Source organism: Calidris pugnax, unplaced genomic scaffold, assembly GCF_001431845.1.
Source record: "Calidris pugnax isolate Ruff unplaced genomic scaffold, ASM143184v1 scaffold132, whole genome shotgun sequence".
Classification (NCBI taxonomy): Eukaryota; Metazoa; Chordata; class Aves; order Charadriiformes; family Scolopacidae; genus Calidris; species Calidris pugnax.
In genome coordinates, this window is record NW_015090910.1 from 2,751,924 (window position 1) to 2,770,945 (window position 19,022).

Genomic DNA, 19,022 nt, shown 5'->3' on the forward strand with positions numbered 1-19,022 from the left:
CTTGCGTGATTCAAGCACAATTTTTATTTTATAATTAGTCTAAGTAGAAAAAATTATTTGAAAGAATTCTTTACTTCATAAGCATTAATTTAGAAGTCGATTCAATACATGGTAAACCACAACATAATTTTCTAAACTGAAAAACTCCTACCTTCTGTCTGGAAGAAAATACATTTTTACATAGGGATTCCTGGGGCGTCCATCTACTCTTGGTGGCAAATCTGTTGCTTGCAGAACATTTACAATTAACTGATGTCCCACTTTGTCATACCACAGTTTAACCTACAGGAATCAAGTTACCAGAAAACATCACTGAAAATGGAAAAAACCCAAATTTTTCAGACTGCATCACATTAACCACATGTAGGAGTAACCATTGTTTTTTCCAAGAGACAATGAGATATATTTTATTTCAAATCCCTTAGTATTTAATTAAGTTTGATGGAAAAGATGATGGTTTATACCAAAGACTTTTGTATTTACCACAGCTGAATAAAACGGTGGTGCCTGATTATACTGATATTGTTTATTGTACTCAGTGCATAATCTTGCACCTGGGGTGCATTTAAACCAGCGTGTCCCAGCTCTGCACCTGAAAGGCTGGGTTCAAACAGGAAGCCCTGGCTGCAGCTAAACTCAAGGCACAGTTGGAATCCATCTACTCAGACTTGTCACCTTGCAAGTGCTCTTATGAAAAGTGTAATATACAGCTAAATAATTTCTTAAAAGAATCACAACACCATGACATTTTTAAGCCTGCTGTATACTTAGAAAATAATATGCTGAATATAAAAAAATGCAAGAATGTACAAAACAGTGACTAAGTACTCACAGTATCTTTAACAAGCACAGCTTTGACTAGTATTACAGAACAGTTCCAAGATGCAGTGTGTGCCTACGTTAAAACGCATGGCTGAACAGTGTAACTCTTCATCCACACAGCTCTTTAAAGGCTCCCACACAGAAGCTGAAGTGGTGCTGGCTTGTACCTGTACCGAGAGTCACCGTTCTCAGTGCAGAGGGCACCGGGTGACAAGGTACAAAGCACTTCTATGGGCTTCTCTCAGTGTAAATTCCTGTGCTCATTGGTGTGCTAAAACAACAACTCTTTACCTCTGCTGTGATTAGAGTGATGGTTTGTGAGTGTGTACAAGGGTCATAAAAAACATCTGAAAGGTGGTAGTCTTTACCAACAGCAGACATTTCTCCTGGCCTCCCAGCAGACCTTGGGAATGTGGAGGGCTGAGGGACCAGCACTTGATAGATTTTCATTAACAACTCAGGAAAAACAAAATATGCTCACAGAAAGCTGCCCTGGTAGGACTTGTGGTGCATCCCGTAGGGCTCCAGGGCTGGTTGGAGATATAACAGAAATAGAAGGCCTTTCCATCTTCTGAGATTCAAAAGAACTTGAACCTAAAAATACATGAGAAGCACATGAACTTTCCATACAAAATTTTGAAGTGAATTTGGATAACTTATAGAATCAAAGAATCATCTTGGTTGGAAGAGACCCTTAAGATCATCAAGTCCAACCGTTAACCCAACACTGACAAACCCAACACTGACCCATGTCTCTCAGCACCACGTCTGCCCAGCTTTTAAATCCCTCCAGGGATGGTGACTCCAGCACTGCCCTGGACAGCCTCTTCCAAGGCCTGACAACCCTTTCGGTGAAGAAATTTTTCCTAATATCCATCCTAAACCTCCCCTGGGGCAACTTGAGGCTGTTTCCTCTTGTCCCATCCCCTGTTCCTTGGGAGAAGAGACCGACCCCCCCTGGCTACACCCTCCTTTCAGGGAGTTGTAGGGAACGAGGAGGTCTCCCCTCAGCCTCCTTTTCTCCAGGCTGAACACCCCCAGCTCCCTCAGCCTCTCCTCATAAGACTTGTGCTCCAGACCCCTCACCAGCTCCGTTGCCCTTCTCTGGACCCGCTCCAGCCCCTCAGTGTCCCTCCTGTCCTGAGGGGCCCAAAACTGGACCCTTGAGGTGGTGCCTCCCCCAGTGCTTATCTTTCAGAGCTGAAGCCATTGTGCTGGTTACAAGACCATGGGTGGTGAGAGGAACGAGGTGTGTACTCACTAGACTCTAACGGGGGGTGAGAAGTCTCGGGAATCCGTGGAATATCACTGAAATGTGAATATACACATAGTAATTAGAAACAATGGAGATGACAATCTGCTGTAACAAATACATTTCTGGGACACTTTTTTAGAAATATGGATCAGTTTCTGTTCTCATGAGTTACAGGGAAAGAAAGGGGAAATATTTAAAGACATATTTTCCACAATGTAACATTCATGAAAATCTTACGAATGCAAACTACTTCTTCCAAGTCAAGAAACTAGCAGACGTGACAATATGAGCACTAAAATGTAATACCGTGGATGGATTCTACAATATTATTACAACCAGAACAATAAAGTCAGAGATATTTTAGGAAGAGAAAGGTGGTAAAGGTAGTATAGTTATGGATGTTCAACTATTTTTTGGAGGAAAAAAAAAAAAGACATAGATTATTAACTCACTAGTAAGTTTTATATAAACGTCTCAAGGAGTTCACAGAACGAAACTGATGAAAATGTCTTATAATAATAGAAAAAGAAAAAGCAAATAACATTAACAATGTTAAACAAACAAAATAATAATGCATTTCTTCAAAGGTTAAAAAAAAATAATCAAAGCGTATTATGATTGGGTATGGACATTTTTCAACATAGATATACTCAGCACATATACAGGGATAAGCAAAATCAAACTGGTTAAGTCCACACACATCTATTAAAATTTTGCAATCAACAAATCTAATCTTCCACCAAAATCTGGATGACGGTAGTAGCTCCTGGCTCTCTTCTGTTCTCAGCAACCATAGAAAATACATTGTGAGAGCAAGAAACAACTGTTATTGCACAAAGGTCAGCAAAGCAGCAGAGCAGGAAAATGGAAAAAAAGCTGTCAATGAATTACTTGAAAATATTTTCATCCACAAAATAATCCAAATTGGATCAACACTAAATTTCTGAAGAACATTTACAAGATTTTAAGTCTAAAGCTGAGCATTTTAAAGGTATTCTCTCTGTTCAGTGAAACACTGTCTTACTGACTTGTATATCAAAAAGATTAAGATTCCTGGGTATGTAAACGTCACTTGATCTAAACTTTTATATAAAGTCACAATCTCTAAAACTTTATAGTTCATTGGAAAGTTTATATATATATACACACACATATATATATAAAGTGTGTGTGAGTACAGATATATATATATATATATAAAATTACTGCTAGGAAACCTTCTCTTCCCCAATATATTTATCTTTTTTAAGTACAGCTCCACACAGAACTGCAAGACACAAAAAGCAAAGAAACCAATAAATTAAGTATGCAACACAGTACTGCTCACCAAACTCACCAAACTCATGGCAGAGTATCCTAAGAAACGCTGTAACAGTTCTGTTTTCTGCTATTGATTTTAAATTGCACATGAAATAATTCAAAGCTATGTTTCTGTCTGTATTTAAACTTCTTACAAATTCAATAATCTACTTTATATTATACCATTCTTAAATATTATATGCCCACAAGAAAATAACTGGTATTACATATCTGGTGACTTTATCAAATATTTGAGTGGTATTTTTTTTTAAATATTGGCATTTTAATTAAAGAATGAAAATTCTAAAAAACACCTATCATCTGAAGCTTGTCAGCTAAGAAAATGAGTCTTATCTAGCCTGTCCTTACACATTTTAGGATCTACTATGATGTACAAAAAAATCGCTTTAAAAGAAATAGTAGAAAACTCATGACTTATAATAGTCAAAACTAGACTAGTCAATGCAAACGGTAAAAACAAAGCAAGAAGTAGCACAACCACTTATTGAAAACAAGAATAAAATTTTTCTCTATTTTCAGAGCAATGTGAACCTCAGAAAAGTAACATCAGACACATTCCCTGAAGAGCTGCTGACATGGAACCATGTCTTTCTCTCTCTGCCCTGAAAGGCAAAGGTCTTGAGTGATCTTACACCACATTATATACGATGTTCTTATGTCTGATCCTTCCACACCTCAAGACATACACCAATTAAACTGAACTACCTCAGGCTGAGACCGCTCTGTTCAGATATATGGTTTGTGAGGATCACTACTTTGTAAAATGCAGGAAGAGCAATAATTTCCACTGGGGGCTACAGTCCAGGGCTTGATCCCTGAGAACAAACCACATGGAACTGTAGCTGTAACCCACACTTCCTTCAGCTGCTCTGGGGCCAGCAGCATTGTCCTCTGCACCCTACAGAGCTGTTGGAATTCATGCCTGCCTGTCCCCAGTGCTCATACTCCTACATCCAACACCACTCCTGCCCATCAGAGCCTGCAGATCAATCTGCAGTTGGCATTAATTACACTACCTGAACAACTCTCTGCAATTCAGCACTGCCTGCTTTATGACAGAGGTTCACCCTCCTTGCGAAGACCTGCACAGAGAAGCTGAATCACACCAGAGAAAGAATAATTTTTGGCAATATCATCTGTAGGAATCCAAGCAAAGACAGCTAGCCTCTCACAGAGAAAACAGAGACAAATGAAGAAACACCTTTTTACCTGCACTATCCCACAGAGCTCAGCCAAGTGAGGTAGGTACCATGGCAGGTTCCTTCTTCAAACAGCACACTGCCACGGGATTTCTGTGCTCTCCTGTGTTAAACGTCTCTCTCGTCGTGTGCGTATTCATAGGTAATTCATCCCCTCATCTTTAGATAGCCAACCCATTAATTCTACTTTTTATAGGTTTTCTCATCTACCTTGTGTTGCAATCATTAGCGTTAGCATCAATTAGTTTCTATGGAGTTTTTAGGGTACTATTGTGGTTATACTGTTTATTGTTGTTATGTCTCCATCTGCTAATAGTATTACATGTTTCACATTTTTCTCTAATAAACATCCTACAATTATCCATTACTCAAAATTACATTTGCTGGTAAGATGCAGAAATCCAAATTTACAAGACTGAGCAAATTGTTTAGACACCAATTTTGTAACTGGCAGCCGTCTCGTCTATGGGCTCACAGTTGTCCCAGCACTCACTTAAGCCAAACTGTGTCAATTTTGGGCTTTTTAGACCTAATATGCTAGGACTTTTTAAATAAGTGCTGGTACATTATTTGCATTATTAATACTGAGAGATGAAAACGCTTAAATTATGCAAACAAACTATCATTTTTCAGGTCTTTCGGGAACTCATTTCCTCACGGGAACTTTGGGTGTAATGGATCACCACTTAATGCTGCATCAGGTGGCTTCGACTTTGCTGAGTCAGCACCTAAAGCAGATATAAAACTTGGATATATACTAAATTTTTTGGATTAAATAAAATTCCCTGTCATGAATTCAAAACAACCGCACAGTTTGGATAACAAGACAAGGAGAAGCTGGGGCAGGATAAATTGTTAATGCAAGCAAACTGTTTCCCATTGTCTAACACAATTTAAATAGATTATTACTTATTTTTTTAAAAAAGAAGGAAAAATAAAATTCTGTGCAGTAAGTTCTTTTTTGTTAACTAATATGAGGATTGGTTTCATTGCACAATTTGTAATATCTCCTGTTCTTTTAAGATGACAGACAGGTAAATCCCAATCTGATACAAAACAACAGGTTTTTGGCTCATTATTACTGAAGAAAGGAAATATCTTTCAGTTTCAAAGTTACATGCTCTACATGCTTTGGAATATCCATCCATTTCTCTCAAAAAACCCAAAGCAAAAATCTCAAACAACAACAACAAAATCGATTAATCAAGACACAACTCTACAAGAATAGTGTTGTTACAGTATGCAAAAATCTCCATGCCAAGACTCCGTTTATTTCAAAATAAAAGTGCTCTAATTTTGCTATGTCTGGAAAAAATATGCATAGGTCATCCAAAGCAAAACCTTACATTTTATTGGTACTATTTCTGGGTGCACTTTTTAGTGCAAAATTCACTGCTCAGATTCAGAAATATTCTTTGATTTCAAATGCACTTCACGTTCTGTGTCCCAGTTCAACAATTGTATTTTCTCTCAAGTTTTCTTCAAGAATGTGTCCCTGGAATGTGGTCACTTTGTACTTCAGTTTTTGGAGCTATTAGATCTATCAAATTAATAAACTAAAATAATTCAACTGGGCTAATAATGAAGTTGTCTTAAAAGTTTAAGGATACATGATATTTGCAGATATACTGACAGCAATAAATGTATGGAACTTTCATTTTCTATCAGTTGCACAAACCAATTTTCAGGTTTTCTTCAACTGAGACATGGTGTTCAATTCAGAACCAGTATCAACATATTCATTTTATGCTGATTTAAATATAAAAACTAGATTTCTAAAAGTCCCCCTTATGGTTTTCTTTTGTTTGTTTGGGTTTTTTGAGTTATAAAGACGTAGGATTGAATTTTCAGTCAGGAACGTCTCCTAATTTATCCGACTGAAGAACGTAAAATAAGGTTTCTTCTCCCCCCCCAGTCTCCAGCTGGATGGTAATTTTACCCTTTAAGAACCACTATTATTGCATCAAGTTTCGTTTTCCATTAGAGGGTCAAACTCATAACTGGAATTAGCAACAAATATTAATTTTAGTACTTTTCATAGTGATTGCTATCAAGGAGGCAGAACTCCTTTGCAAATACAGCTACACTTGCACAGTATGGATAAAACCAAGCATCGAAAATTGGCAGGAAATAAATGTAACAGAGTGGTTTAGTCAGAAAATTAATAATATTTTTTGTTCCTAAAACTGAGAACTTATCCTACTGGAGATAAATATTACAGTTAGTAGTCAATCTAGCAAATTCAAAATTAAATAACCATGCATTCATAAGGAGGAAACAGTTTCCCATTGACCTACGGGACAGTGGGATTTAGAGACCTGTAGTGAGTGCACATGAACTCTGGCAATGTGACAAACTGCAGAGAAATTTAAATCCTTTCACCTGTTGGGTGGCTTTTTTGTGGTTTTTGGTTTGTTTTGTTTTTTTTTTTTAAAACTAGCCAAGAGTCACTTCTAATTGTTAATCATGTGACTGTTCTGCAATATAAATGTGAATTTACAATATATGATTCATATTTAATCCTGTAATACTTAGCTCAAAACAGTCCCAATAAAGTCATGTTCGGGGAAGGAGTGTTGAATATCGCTAAAACAATTGTGACAAATGCAGGGCCAACCTCACTAATCTTAGCAATTCAAATAGATTTTATAATCTTTCTAAGGCTTATTTGGGAAATTAAGAATATAGGAATTTTTACCGGAAAACCCCAAACCTGGATTTATAAGAAATAAAAAATAAGATTATAAACATAACACATTAATGCTCATTTTTGATGAAACAAATTGCCTTCACAAATACGAAGGTATTTTTGTTTCCACTTTTGATTTTGATGACAGTATCATTTAAAGCCAAATACAGTCTTTTCAGTTAAGAATTTTTGTTTTCCTTTTTGTCAGCTCTTTAAAGAAGGCCTGTTTAAAATCCTACTGGCACTGATTTGCTCAAATCCTGCAATGCTCAATGTTTGCTGATCCTTCCTTCTACTCTTGAATACTCATATACGTTGTTCTGATTTAATGAAGCTAAAAGCCTGAAAACCAGCTTTTTCTCACGCACAGGTCCACTTATCTGACAATTTTCCTTTGCTTCTCACAAAAACCTCATTAGTACTTTGAGCCTACAGAGACCAATGTTTATACTTGTATACATCTCTGCAAAGACCCACGATTGTAAATGGCAGTGAAGAAAACAGCATACACGGAATGTCAATAATAGAAAATGAATCATATTCCATTATTAAGAGATGCAAAATAATGAACTCACAAATAGTCCCTTTAAAAGTCCCATTAGTAGAAGTAATGTGTGCTTAAGAAACAAGTCTGTAGCCTTACCCAATAGGTCTTGAAACAATAATTTCAACTTGAGGTTCTGATTTTGATTCTAAAATAATGTTGTAAACTTCTTCATTTGTAGCTCCAGGCAAGGGTTTACCATTCCATTCTAGAACTTCATCCCCTTGAATTTAAAGAGAAGTTTATCTCATTTTGGTATTTGTTTACAAAGAAGTGCAAAACATATATATATACACACACACACATATATATATATAAAACCAAGTAACATTGCCCCAAATCAATTAAAAAGCAGTGCTGAAATCCAATAACAGTTTTTGAGACACTAACAAGCCTCCTTTCTCTGAACACAGTTACAAGTTGTACACACAGAACATAGTAAAGAAACCACTTGTGCAAACATATTATTTCCAAAATAATACAGCATCTGTGAAATGAAAGAGTCTTTTTAAAAGAACCTTTATTATCCTGCAGTAACAAACTCTGAAAATAACTTAGTCTTCAAAAATAAAACATATAAATACCTACTGTTAAGCCTTTAAAACTCATGACATTTTATTACAATTTATATACTGCGCATTTTGTTTTCTCTACAGAAAGGACAGTCTTCACTGTCTGTGTCACATGAACCAAAAATAAAAGCACAGAGTGAGTCACTGTCTCCTGAGTATGTTGGGGGGGACAGAAAGGAAAGCATGATGTGAAAGTTATTTAGATAACTTTCTTTTTTCAGTTTGCCATTTCTGGAATTTGAATGGTATGTACATTACACTGTATTTTGACCTCACTATAAAAAGGTGAAAATCTTGAAGGGCAGTTTCTGAAGAAAGCTCAGTACATACAATTAACCTGCAGGAACCACGGGGTAAGTTCACGCTCTGGTACCTCACTATGTGCAGAGTCAGCACTTCACAACCACTACCTGATGCCCAAGTCACTTTCTGCATTGACAATGATTCCATGTTTAACAGGTTCAGCCAAGAACAGTCCCTCAGAAGCTGACATCACTCCTTTCGGAGAAGATCTAAGGCAAATGATGGAACTTGCCCCCATTAACAATCCAAGGAAAGCTGTCCCACCTGCCCTGCTACCTTCCAAAACAAATCACTTCCATTTCTCCTTATTTCCAGCACTGACAATCCTTTTTCCCAAACACCCAAATACCAAATATTTTGGTATTTTAAGAAAGGACTCCACAGAGTATTCCACTGGCTTTCAAAGCATTTTGGCATTCTTTAAAGCATAAGGGCTTGCTAATGACAGACTTAATAAACGCTTGCCGACATAAGTTTAATTTTCTACCATGTCCTTTAGCTGGAACAGTTTAAAATATTTCTTATATTTATTACATCATGTTATGTGGGATGGGGAACAGGAATTAAATATTGCCTCAGAACCTCATTTAAAATTTAGACAGCTCAGTGAAAACACACTCAATTTCGTCTGTAATTCTGACTGCATTTAAAGCTAACAACTGTGATAAACTAATGTGTTGTTTTTACGTAAAATAAATCTGATTTCTTTGCAGAAAATTGGCTTAATTTAAAAAAGCATCCCAGGCATTAAAAGGAACAAGATGTGGCCAACTTTGCAACAGCTATAACTTAATAGCAAAAACCAACAGGGACATACACTAAATTTGTAACACTAAAAATCACGATTTAAACCTAAATTGCACAGCAATGAATCTATCACATTTTGAAAAAGACAAAATAGGTGCAACATGGTTGAGAATCCCAAAGAAGAACGTGTAAAGTGTCTGTATTGCTACTTTAAAGGACTTAAGCAGCTTTTTGAGAGTCACCAGGAGATCAAACTAAAAAAAATAATTTCCAAGATGATTAAACATAAGATCATTGTAGTCAGAATGCTAAATTAAGAGAAGCAGCTCCAATTATTCTTACTGAAAGCTAGATCCAAGTGCAGATTGCGGTGAAAAGGCACTTCTGCTAGTTCTGACCAGAACTCCACCATCCAGCTTCTGCTCACCTTGTCCAGTTCTGGACCTTTCTGACCAGCCAAGCCCTTTTACATTGTCTCTCTCCTCTCTGATGCTGTCCCTAAGGCTTACATTCCAATTCCTGATCTTGGTAAGAGGCAGGGAAATAGAGAAACACTATCCAGATAATCAGAAGTTGGACATATGCAAATCCCAACTGGACATGGCCCTGTGTCCCCTGCTCTAGCTGACCCTGCTCAAGCAGCAGGCTTGGACTAGAGACCTCAAGAGGTCCCTGCCTACCTCAATCCCTCTATGATCCTGTGATGAGGAGAGGAACTCCCTGGTCTGCAGTGACCCAGAGCTGCAAGTCAGTCAGTCACTTTACACTGTTAGACACTTTACACTGTAGATACTTAGGATGACCAAGATATCTGCATGGACCTGGCTGGCAGAACTTACAGGACACCTCTTGGGGATCAGCCAGCTCCAACACCTGCTCAAAGTAGGGCCAACATCAAAAGACAGACCAAGTTGCTCAGGAATTTGACCAGCAGAGACTTGGGTACCTCAGAGGAAGGATATGCAACACCTCCTCGGGGCAACCTGTTCCAAGCCTTAGCTATCCTCTCTAGATACAAGAAATTTCACAAACAAGATCTCCCTCTCTCCAGCTTGTGCACTTAGCCAGGGGAAAACAGGAATTAGACCCTCCCATACCCTTTTCTTTGCCAGTCTGAACAAACCAAGTTCTCTCAGCTTCTTCTGGGCCATATGCTGCAGAACCCTACCCAGCCTTCCATCCAACCTGGTCCAGTTCATCCACATCTCTCTTGGACCAGCAGAACCCAAGCTGGGCACAGTACTCCAGATCCAGCCTCAGCAGCGCTGAACAGAGGGCAACAACTACCTCTTTCAGCCTGCTGGTGACAGCCCTGCTCATCCAGCCCTGGCCGTGGCTGGCCTTGGCCACAAAGGTGCTTTGCTGGCTCCCATTCTGCTCACTGTCCTCTCCTGGCACCCTCCTGCCCAGCTGCTTCCAGCCCGACTGGCTCCTGGTGCTCCCTGCTGCACTGCCTATTCTGTTCCTGACGCAAGGCTTCGTATTTGCCTTTGTTAAAATCTATGTGGTTTGTAAAATTTCTCAATGATTCATAAATACAGACAAATTTTGGATGTTTTTCATAAAGATGAAAAAGCTGTTGTCCTAAGAGCATGGACTCATCTATGCCTTTTGTGTTTAGTGGATGAATAAACTTTCATGCTTTGAAAACATGCACAAAACAATGTATTTTTTTTCTGTGAAATTATTTTGGCTCTAAAAATATTTTTGGAAATTAAAAATAGCTTTAACTTAAAAAACAACCAAGACCATACATTAGAAATGTAATATTTCAGCCCAAATAGTTCAAAATTAGTGGTGAGAAATTTATTTTCAGTAATTATAACCTGCAGTTAAAATCTACAAACAACTATAATAACTGGTGCTATCAACCCCAAGTATATTGACTTGGTAAAATAAAAAATTAACAAATGCCAAAAAAGTAGGCTATTTTGAGAGACTCATCATCTTTTCTACTTGTTTATTACTACTTGCTTCATGCAATTTTCCTAAATTCATACAAGCTGTCATCGGTTCCTAAGAAGGCATTGCATAGGCTTTGGTTTGCTGAGACAATGCTTGGAAGGCAGTTGCTTAGAGCCATGGTAAAAATATAAACCTCTAAGAAGTAATTAGTAATTTTGAAAACCAACTGCTGTGCACAATTCTCACTTCATTTAGAAGCTTGAAAAGTGCCAACAGCACAGCAACTTATTTATAAGTGCAGTGTATAAATCTTACATAAACGAAATATTTTAAGATCATTTTCTTGGGTTGTTTTCCATTTTTACTTGTAATAATTTGCATTGGAAGAAGTCCTTTGTGTACACAGTGCACCACCCTTCAGGTGATACTGCAGTGCAAGCAAAGCAACCGTGGTGAGTTTTGTTTGCCACAATGAAAGAGTTTTTAAAAACGTTTGTGTGGCTTCTGTAGAGTTTAACAGGCAGGTCCTAAGCAATCGAGAAAGATTTACCAGCAACACTCAGTCCTGGCACCAGCACTGATCAGGAGTGCCTTGTATTTCACTCATACATCAAAGCAATTGGAGTTCATAATAAATTAGAAAGGTAGGCAGCTGTGGAATTCCATCACAACAATGTTGTGTATTGTCCTGTATTTAAAAAATACTAGCATATCACATGACCAATGCTAATATAAACGAACAGCTGCATGACAAAAAGCCACATTTAGGAGACAATATATTTTGTATGCAACTGACTGATTTACCTGCTCTGAGATGCCCCACCACATCAGCCAAGCTGCCTTTCTTCACTTTGGTAATGAAGGCACCGAGTCGTCCTAATTCTGTCATTTTTCCTCCAACAACCTGGTTAATCATAAATTTGTGAGTTCCCAAGCCACAACGCAGACATCATCTCAAGCATAAATATACAGACATATCAGTTTTCACATTGCTTTATAGATTAAGTCTAAAATATGCATAAGGAAATCTATTGTCAATTTGCGCTCTACAGAGGCTTAAAGACAAAGTTAAAGGTACAAAAAGGCCAGATCTACATGAAAAGACATAAATCTGGCACAGAACGTAAAAAGAATATCAATTTCATTACGTGTTTGACTGATCAGTCGTACACTGCTTGTTGCAGAAGGAATATTTCTTAATAAATAACCAAGAAAATGTACTTTTTGCAAATGGAACTATGTCATTTTCTTAAGTTTAAATTGCAAGTGCACGTCAAACCAAATGTAAAATCCCCAAATGCAATTGGGGCCACAGCAATTATACACTTAGCAAATACAATACTAGGAAACAAGGGCAAACAATTCACAAGAACGTTGCTGCTGCTAAAATCCAGGCCCTCGCATCCAAGCACAGGACGGGACAAAACAGCACTTTTGGTTTTTGTTCAACAGAACTGTTGAGAGCTATTTTTGGAGACAACGGCATGATGAGAGATCAGAAAAATCAGAAAAAAACCCCAAACGTGCCCTCAAGAGAGATATTTGTTATAAAATATAAAACAAGAAAATGCAGTCCTGCTGACTTTTGCTATTCTATTTACCCTTCTCACTCTCTCCAGTCAGGTTTGGTTTTTTTTGTCAGGAATGTCCTGGAAGGAGTTTTATAATAACTGGAAACAGTTGAACACTGGTCCATTAGGTATTATTTTGCCACATGGCCATCACAATAACTAGTAGGAGCTTTAATACAGATATATATCCAAGAAGGTCCAGAAGCCTACCTGCCTACAAGGTCGTCACACGGTAACATGTTAAACTGATCAGTGGGGGCCTGAGTTCACATCATACAGAAGAAGAAACTTGAAAAATCAAAGAGAAGCTCTCCCACCTACATTTCCTACTAGGACCAGCCTTTTTTCTCACCTATTAAAAAAAATTACTTGCTGCCAGTAAAAACCAATCTTGTGCTCCAGACTACTAACCATTTAGTAGAGTGAAGCTGGTCTCATCTTCTGTATTCCCACCCCACACTATCTCACTTCAAAGTGATCAATGGTTATTACCCAGGACATGCCATCACCAAGTTCACAAGGTTCTTTCCTGATTTAGTTCCCACCATGATGAGCAGAACCAACAGCCCACGCCTCTGTCACACACAAGGACTGAACCATCAGACAACCACGTGCAAAGAGCAGTTCGTGCCAGGGCCCTTTGAAGCAGACTCAGTCCTACGTGGATGGGAATGTTTCCTATTTTGCATTGTTTCTGTTATTCTCAGGGGAGAGAGGCAGACACCCAAATCAAATTCTCTCAGTCATTTTAGGAGCTCCACATGGTTAAAAATATATATGGAGAGAGAAATTCCTGAACTGTCACACCATACTCCCTGCGCCAGCTCCTCTTTTAAGCGTTCTGGCAACTTCAGGACATAAGCCTAACAAAGGGCTAAGTTAAGGATTTAAATCAATTGGACAGAGCTACCAACGTCTCAATTTTGGGACACCAGATTAACTGGAATGACATTTAATACAGTCTCTACAATGCTTTAAAAGGGTTTTCTGCAAATCGTTATGTGAATGTTTAGTTTCATTCTGCAAAATTTCTGTTTCCTAATGGCTGTGTGGATTTTAAACACTGATCTCATAAACATGTGCATCCGAATGACTTTTATGTATATGGATTATGAGACAAATTACTTGACTGAAATGCAAAACAGTGGAGCTAGAAAAGGCAGGACTCCATTAGTGCACTGCAGTGTGCAGCGTGCGTCTCGCAGACAGGAAGCTGAATAAACATACAGTTTTTAATCAAAACAGTTCAGCTCCTTTGCCATGGATGAGTAGAGTAGAGGACTGCATAGAAAGATTACATTTACACTCATAATTTATCTGTATAACTTTCAAAATTTACTAAAAATATGGAATACGTTTTTGTCATATGACCATATAACTGAAGAGTCCTCTGACTGAATGTTAGACCTCCAGGTCTAAGGTCAGCGCAAGTTTCTTTCATTTACCACATAAACCATGCAATACTTACTTTTAGCCCCAATAATGCACCTGATTCTTTTGGCATGGTTGTTCTCTTGTTAAGAATAACACGCCCAATTAAGCGATCTCCCTCTTTAGAAGGCTGCCACGTCACTGGATGCTGTTAAAAAAGCAAGCAATGGAATTAAAGAAGTGAAACTATCTCCCTGTGTTTAGATGCACATTTATACACCAATAACATTTCTGGATCATTATGTCACAGCAGACACAAACATCCTTGACACGTTACATATGGCACCCAAGCTTTCTGTTAGTGTCTCTGTTGGACTCTGGCTTCATTAAACAGTTATGCCCATTGCAAAAACATCTCAGCACTAATTCTGCAGGTAGAATTATAATACAATTCAAAGTTCAATACATTTGAACATTTAAAACATGCCTTAGGTAATGGAATTAAATATTTACTTCTAAATTCTATGACCCTGAAAACCGCATTCGTAATTTCTGTTCTTTAGAATAATATTCATATTCTGGAGTTCACCACATGCGTTCACTATACAATAAAAATCCATATGATCCTGTCCCACTCCAAGTCACTAGAAAAAGTTAGTGATCTCTCCCAGACCAGCATCACACTCACAGCTGCTTTTGTGGTGTGCAGCGAAACCTAGTATCAAGTCTATAAAAGAATGAAATTCAAGTTAAAATTCAGGCAATTTTACTAGGATATATTTTGATGAGAATTTCTGTGTGATTTCAATTTCCATGATTCACTAAACCAAATTCTCATAGATTTTGTGTGGAATACTTTTTTACAACAAAATGTCTATGCTGAACTGAAATAATCATTAAATATTTTAATTCATACTTATGTACCTCTTTTTCCCTATTTCTTACCGAACTAATAGGGGATGTCTCCCTGCTGTGCCACGTGGCAGGATCCAGCCAGTAATAATCCAAGTCACCTGGAAGAACACGAATAGAAAGAAATGTGTAATCTCTCAAACAGAGAAAGACGTACGAACGATCACTCCCGTATGCAGGAATTTTAATGTGCAATAGTCTGATGAAATAATTAAAAAAACCTGTATTAAGAGTCAAATTAACCTTTAGCAAGTTGGAAACAATATACCCTAATAATATAAAACCAAAACCACATCATAAGGCATTTATTTGGACTCCTGCTTTTTCTTGCACCTCAGAATGGGTTGTGTGCTCCAGGTGGTTTTGACTTTGCCCCATCGTCTTCCCCAAATGGCTCCCATGCAGGGCATTCCCAGCCCTCCTCCCCCCGGCTCCGTGACAGATACGCTGGGGAACAGCGGGGCTGGCAGCAGAGAGAACACCCCACACAGCCCCTAGGGACAGGACAAACTTCCAGCAGCTGGGACAAGGGATGGCCCACAGCACTGGGCAAGAGCATCGCTCAGACCCCTCTTCATAGCAGGAAGAATTTGTGGAGGTTGCATCCCTGGAGGGGTTCAAGGCCAGGTTGGACGGGGCTTTGAGCAACCTGATCTGGTGGGAGGTGTCCCTGCCCAGGGCAGGGAGGTTGGAACTGGATGATCTTTAAGGTCCTTTCCAACCCAACCATTCTGTGATTCTCTGACAGGCAGCCACGCTGCACGACCTGCCCGGGAGCGATCAGCACCGCGATACCCCGGGGGCTGGGGAAGGGGGCAGCAGGCAGAACAGCCACACAAACATAACAAACAGTGCCAACAGCGGAGAGGAGCTTCAAATCTCTCGTTTTGCTTAGAATGAACTTATATCCTACATACATCAAGAATAAACCTGTGAATTACAGGGGCCCGGAGGCCGTGAGCGCATGGGGCCAAGGAGGGGAGCCATGGGCAGGGCTTGGCAGGAAAGGCAGCAGAGCCTGACACCACAGAGAGTATGGATTTACAAAAAGCTCAGGAAACCACAGCTGGACTTAATATAGTACAGCTGTAAAAGGCTGAGTTGGTAGCAGAAGAGCTCCCAGCTTCCCTGGCAGTTATCTGTGACAGAGGCTTGGTGTGACCTTGCACTCTGAGAGGAAGAGGAAGAGGCAGGGACTGCAAGAGGAAGGAACAGGGCAGTGGGATTCAGGGGGCAGTTCTCTTTCCGGTGCAGGGGACATCGGGAAGGACACGGGGGAACGACACAGGCCAGAAGAGATCCGACAGAAGGGTAAATGTGAGACTGATCCAGCAGGAACAAGGCTGACCTGCTCCTGTGCTACCTCTATTTCTAAACAGAATGTACCTGTGAGCTCTGAACCTTGGCTTTTTTTCATCCCTCTGGGCATTGCCACCGAGAACTGACAAAAATGCCATAATGTCATTAGAAATGAGAATGAGAACTCTCTCTTTTGGCCTCTTGCAATATCAGTAGTATATAAAAGCTTGATCTGAAATAACTGGGAGATATTTTTTAATTTTGTCTGAGAAAACAAGACGATGATTCTGCCATTTAGCTTAGAATGCCTTTAAAAATGTGAACCAAAAAAAACTTCCACCAACCCAAAATCCAAACTATCACTTCAGAGTCAGTTTTAGACCCTGGCAGAGACAGAGTCACCTCGCACTGAGGGTCACATCCACACCTGCACTCTGGGCATGTCTCCCCCTCACTTTGGAACAGAACCTTGACCATTTGGAATACGTCAGTGGAACAGTTTCATAATACTGCTTTTGAGTTCACAAGGGATCTTTCTCTTAAGTCTTTAACTATTACGTCCCAGAGTTAGTTTTCGTTATGGAACAACTCTTCACATGCTCTCCTAACAACACTCCTATATACACTTCACCAATCAGTTAAAAGCCACTGCGTAAAAAACCCTACTTTATCATTAAAGTCAGATACTCATTGCTGATACCGTCTGCGTTCTTCAGAAAATGCACTCTATTAATTACGTACACTTTAGGCAATACATCTTCACTATCTTATTTCAGAAAACACATCTCTATAATCCCAGTTAGATCAATACTTTTACTAACACATGGGCATCCAATAGAAGCCCAAACACAGCAGACTCCTAGCAAGGAAGAAGATATACATTTACGTGAACAATTGTCCTGGTTTCTACAAATATTTAGATGCTGATTATGAAATACAAGTTGCACCACTTTGTCATCCATAAAATCTTTAATAGCTTACCATCTACATAATCATATGCATAAGCTTATTTTTAAACAGCTTGTAATTATCATGTGCATAACCACAGGAGGCAGTTTGTGGCTGCATTAGCTACTGCAGTTCTGGAGAGCTTAACTTCACATTAACCATCTTTCACTTTTATTTTTATATTTAGTTTTATCATTCCTTGCACCTTTATAGACTTCAAAACGGGCAACAAGACCACCACTAAATTGCCAACCCAGAGTGCCACCCCAGGGCCAGCAGCGGCCTGGGAGCTGTGGCCCAGACCCCTCCAGTTCTCAGCTGTTTGCTCAGCAGCAAAGGAACCCTCAGGCAGGAATAAACGACAGCTCCGGCACACAGAGGTGTGTGCCCAAGTGCCCAAAGACACTTCTGCTCTTGTCCCCATCGCTCTGTGCTCTCTTTTCCTTTCTTCCTTCCCCAGGACCAGCTGCTAACTCCAAGTTTCCTTGCTGCTCTTCCTCCTGGTAACTGCATACCCATGACCACTTGATTCATGCATCCAGCATCCCTCCCCACCAAGCTCCTGCTGTAGCAAGATTCTCTCATGCATCTTCTGCCTTGGCTCCTCCCTGCTGAACTTACCTTTTCACCCTCTACCTACCCTTTGCTGCCTTTCTTCCCTGTCCAGTTTGTTACCACCCTCCATCTTCTGTCTCCCTCTGCTTCTGGCATTGGTGTCCTCTCTTTACCTTGTGTAGTTTAATCCCTCCTTCCTCTCATGCCCCTTGATAATAAGCTACATCCTCACATCCCTCTCCCCCCCCACATAAACCTTTAGTTTCCTGTCCCTTCCACCCCTCCAGACTGCTCTGCCTTTTGGTCAGTTCCAAGCCACGGGTTCCTTCCAGGGCCAGGTCCCTCCAGCCTCAGCTGCTGGGCGCTGGGAGCAGGAGCCGCTCCGCAAACGCGGCCTCACGGAGCCGGAGCACCGCGGAGAGGCAGCTTTCAAATCACAGCTCTTCACTGAAAGGGAGAGGTCTACGAGTTGGTGAATAATTTAAAAGCTGCAAAAATGCATGACTTAGAAAGAAAAAAGTTCACTTTCTTGAAAAATGACTGAATTTTAAAATGTCCACTAAAATTCAGTGTGAAACAGCCAGCTCTTGTTTGAATCTACCACTGCAAAAAGGGGTTTGCAACGGAAAGCGTCAGTTAGGCTACATTCATAAAATAGAACATACAAATTATAACATATAGGAACAAAATCCACAAGTAAGCTTAAAAAGTATTTTGTGCAGCACTGACACTGGCGTCTTGACATTTGCAGTCAAGAGCTCTGCTTGAGCTAGACTTTTAAAAGTAATTTCTCCTTGATCATCCTATGGCATTGTCGCTTCTTCCTTGATACCTCTTTACACCGTTCTGGGGCACTGCCACACCACAGAACTGACTATTTGTTTAATTACACAAATAAATTTAACTGAACTAGTATTACAGAGACCCAGGAATATAAATAACATGCAAAAAGCTTACTGTCTAAAAGCATGGTTTCAGAATTTCATATATTCTCAAGAAAAAAACAACCC

At 39.4% G+C, this 19,022-nt stretch overlaps 1 protein-coding gene across 12 annotated transcripts in view; it reads right to left on the bottom strand.

Moving 5' to 3' along the window:
- RIMS1 (regulating synaptic membrane exocytosis 1) overlaps positions 1-19,022 on the bottom strand; it is a 227,620-nt gene that overhangs the window by 102,969 nt on the left and 105,629 nt on the right. For all 12 annotated transcript variants that reach the window (XM_014949336.1, XM_014949338.1, XM_014949348.1 and 9 more), the window contains 7 exons: positions 15,244-15,311; positions 14,396-14,506; positions 12,161-12,260; positions 7,929-8,052; positions 2,084-2,130; positions 1,304-1,416; positions 152-282 (listed from right to left, as the gene is read on the bottom strand). In XM_014949336.1, coding sequence (XP_014804822.1) covers positions 152-282; positions 1,304-1,416; positions 2,084-2,130; positions 7,929-8,052; positions 12,161-12,260; positions 14,396-14,506; positions 15,244-15,311 — 694 coding nt within the window. The remainder of the gene's footprint in view (positions 1-151; positions 283-1,303; positions 1,417-2,083; positions 2,131-7,928; positions 8,053-12,160; positions 12,261-14,395; positions 14,507-15,243; positions 15,312-19,022) is intronic.